Source organism: Echiichthys vipera, assembly GCF_963691815.1.
Source record: "Echiichthys vipera genome assembly, chromosome: 10".
NCBI classification, from domain to species: Eukaryota; Metazoa; Chordata; class Actinopteri; order Perciformes; family Trachinidae; genus Echiichthys; species Echiichthys vipera.
This window is the reverse complement of record NC_139835.1, coordinates 30,526,274-30,528,786: the sequence shown is the minus strand read 5'-3', so window position 1 is coordinate 30,528,786 and position 2,513 is coordinate 30,526,274. Positions and strand designations below refer to the sequence as shown.

At 56.8% G+C, this 2,513-nt stretch overlaps 1 protein-coding gene across 1 annotated transcript; it reads left to right on the top strand.

The window, feature by feature from the left end:
* Nucleotides 1-276: 276 nt before the first annotated feature.
* Nucleotides 277-2,301, top strand: LOC310952702 (ADP-ribosylation factor-like protein 4C). Its single transcript, XM_083921381.1, has one exon. It carries the CDS (start codon nucleotides 787-789, stop codon nucleotides 1,363-1,365), a length of 579 nt encoding a protein of 192 aa, XP_083777507.1. The 5' UTR covers nucleotides 277-786; the 3' UTR covers nucleotides 1,366-2,301.
* Nucleotides 2,302-2,513: the final 212 nt, after the last annotated feature.

The following is a 2,513-nucleotide window of genomic DNA, read 5'->3' as shown; positions in this document are numbered from 1 at the left end:
CCCCTGACAGTTGTGCTGTGTCGGTTCAGACAGGAACTCTAATAAAGATCAGATTTGAGAGGAAATCAGATTGAGATGAAATCAGATTGAGATGAAATCAGATTGAGATGAAATCAGATTGAGGTGAAATCTGTGGCGTGAACTCCGCCCCGGTGTTTGAGGACGCGCCGCCTCATTGGCACAGGTCCCTGCGGGGTGGAGCGAAGCGGGGCCGCCTCTTGTTTTGCGGTCTTGTTTTGTTCCTCCTCGCCACAGAGAGAGAGGGAGAGACAGAGAGAGAGGGGAGGGAGAGAGAGCAGCTGCACAGACCGACAGGACAGCAGCCGGTGCACGGGGATTTTCTCCGGTACGACCAGCAGCAGAGCAGCGGGGGCGCAGACACCAGCCGGAGAGGAGCAGCTCCAGAGGGGACTGTTTGATCCTGCAGAGGCTGGATTAAGGGGGTTCTTCAGGGCTGGGGAAGGTGTGTGTGTGACCCGCACGGTCCCGGAGGAGCCCGGTGACCGTGGAGCGTCTCCGTGTCCAGATGGATGTGAGTGCGTGAGGAGAATACTAATGAACGGCGCGCTGCGTCCTGCCGAGGCGCACCGCGTCCCCCGCCGCAGCCGCCGCCGCTGCCGCTGCTGCTTCTGAGGGCCGATCGGGCATCCAGAGCGCACCGGGGCCTGCGCACTCTCCACCCGGGGATTAATGCTCTGGATCTGAGCACCGGAGCTGTTTCGTTTTTGAAGTCTGGATTAAAAAAACACTCCCTCTCCTGCTGCAGGGGAGAGAAGAGACGCAGACATGGGCAACAGCTTCTCCAACATCTCCGCCTTCCAGTCCCTCCACATCGTGATGCTGGGGCTGGACTCCGCGGGGAAGACCACGGTCCTGTACAGACTCAAATTTAACGAGTTTGTCAACACGGTGCCGACCATCGGGTTCAACACGGAGAAGATCCGGCTGAGTAACGGCACCGCGAAGGGCATCAGCTGTCATTTCTGGGACGTGGGGGGCCAGGAGAAGCTGCGGCCCCTGTGGAAGTCCTACAGCCGGTGCACCGACGGCATCATCTACGTGGTGGACTCCGTGGACGTGGACCGGCTGGAGGAGGCCAAAACCGAACTGCACAAAGTCACCAAGTTCGCGGAGAACCAGGGCACGCCGCTGCTGGTCATCGCCAACAAACAGGACCTGCCCAAGTCGCTCCCGGTGGCGGATATCGAGAAGCAGCTGGCTCTGCACGAGCTCACCCCCTCCACCACCTATCACATCCAACCCGCGTGCGCCATCATAGGCGAGGGGCTTCACGAGGGCATGGACAAACTGTACGAGATGATCCTGAAGAGGAGGAAGTCCCTGAAACAGAAGAAGAAGCGGTAACAGCAGCGTTTCCGGTCCGCTGGAGCGGTTTCCGCCGCAGCGCTGCGGGATCTTTAAAAAACCAAAAAGAGACAGAAAAGAGAACTTGAACGCATCATCAGGTGCACAGGGGGGAGGGAGAGGAGCGGGCTGGCCCTGTATCTGCTGCTGGACTCTGGACCCTGGACTCTGGTCTATGGTCTCCGGACCCTGGAGTCGAGTCTCTGGTCTCTAGACCCTGGACTCTGGGCTCTGGAAGCTGGATCCTGGACACTAGACCCTGGTCTCTGGTCTCTGGACTCTAGACCCTGGACTCTAGACCCTGGGCTTTGGACTCTAGACCCTAGACTCTAGACCCTGGGCTTTGGACTCTGGGCTCTGGACTCTAGACCCTGGTCTCTGGACTAGACCCTGGACTCTAGACCCTGGTCTCTGGACTCTAGACCCTGGACTCTAGACCCTGGGCTTTGGACTCTGGGCTCTGGACTAGACCCTGGAGTCTGGTCTCTTGTCTCTGGACTCTAGTCTCTGGTCTCTTGTCTCTGGACTGTAGATCCTGGACTCTAGACCCTGGTCTCTGGACTCTAGACCCTGGACTCTAGACCCTCTAAAGGACTTTGAGGCATTTCCATGATTTTGCACGTGGCTCGGGGTCCCTCTGCCCCCGTGCTCTTTTATTATTCTTATTATTTTGTTTGTGGAGGACGGCTGTGTGTAGTGTGAGGCCCTGCTGACTGCTCCTGCAGCCGTGACGTAGCTTTTCCTCTCTGCAGAGTTCATTTACAGACGTGTGCGGGTCCAGAAGCGGGTCCAGGAGCCGGTCCAGGAGCCGGTCCAGGAGCCGGTCCAGGAGCGGGTCCAGGAGCCGGTCCAGGAGCGGGTCCTGGAGCGGGTCCAGGAGCTGGTCCTGACCCTTCATGGACCCAGAAGCCAAAACTGAAGTATTTTTGAATATTAAAAGATTAAAAATCCATGACTCTGGTGAGTGTCGTTCATTTGCATGAATAAACTTTTTTCGTGTAGTAAAAGTTGAAGCAGGGCTCAACACTGACCGTGGTAACAGCGGTTGCCAGGGTGGTTACCATGGCAGCAGCTTTTGGTTGCTAAAGCTGAAAACATGGTCGCCATTTTTAATCAACTTTTATATTTTAGTGATTTACTGTGCTGCT

Excerpts from the sequence above, each read along its gene's own strand:
- LOC310952702 (XM_083921381.1), top strand. The coding sequence starts at position 787 with ATGGGCAACAGCTTCTCCAACATCTCCGCCTTCCAGTCCCTCCACATC.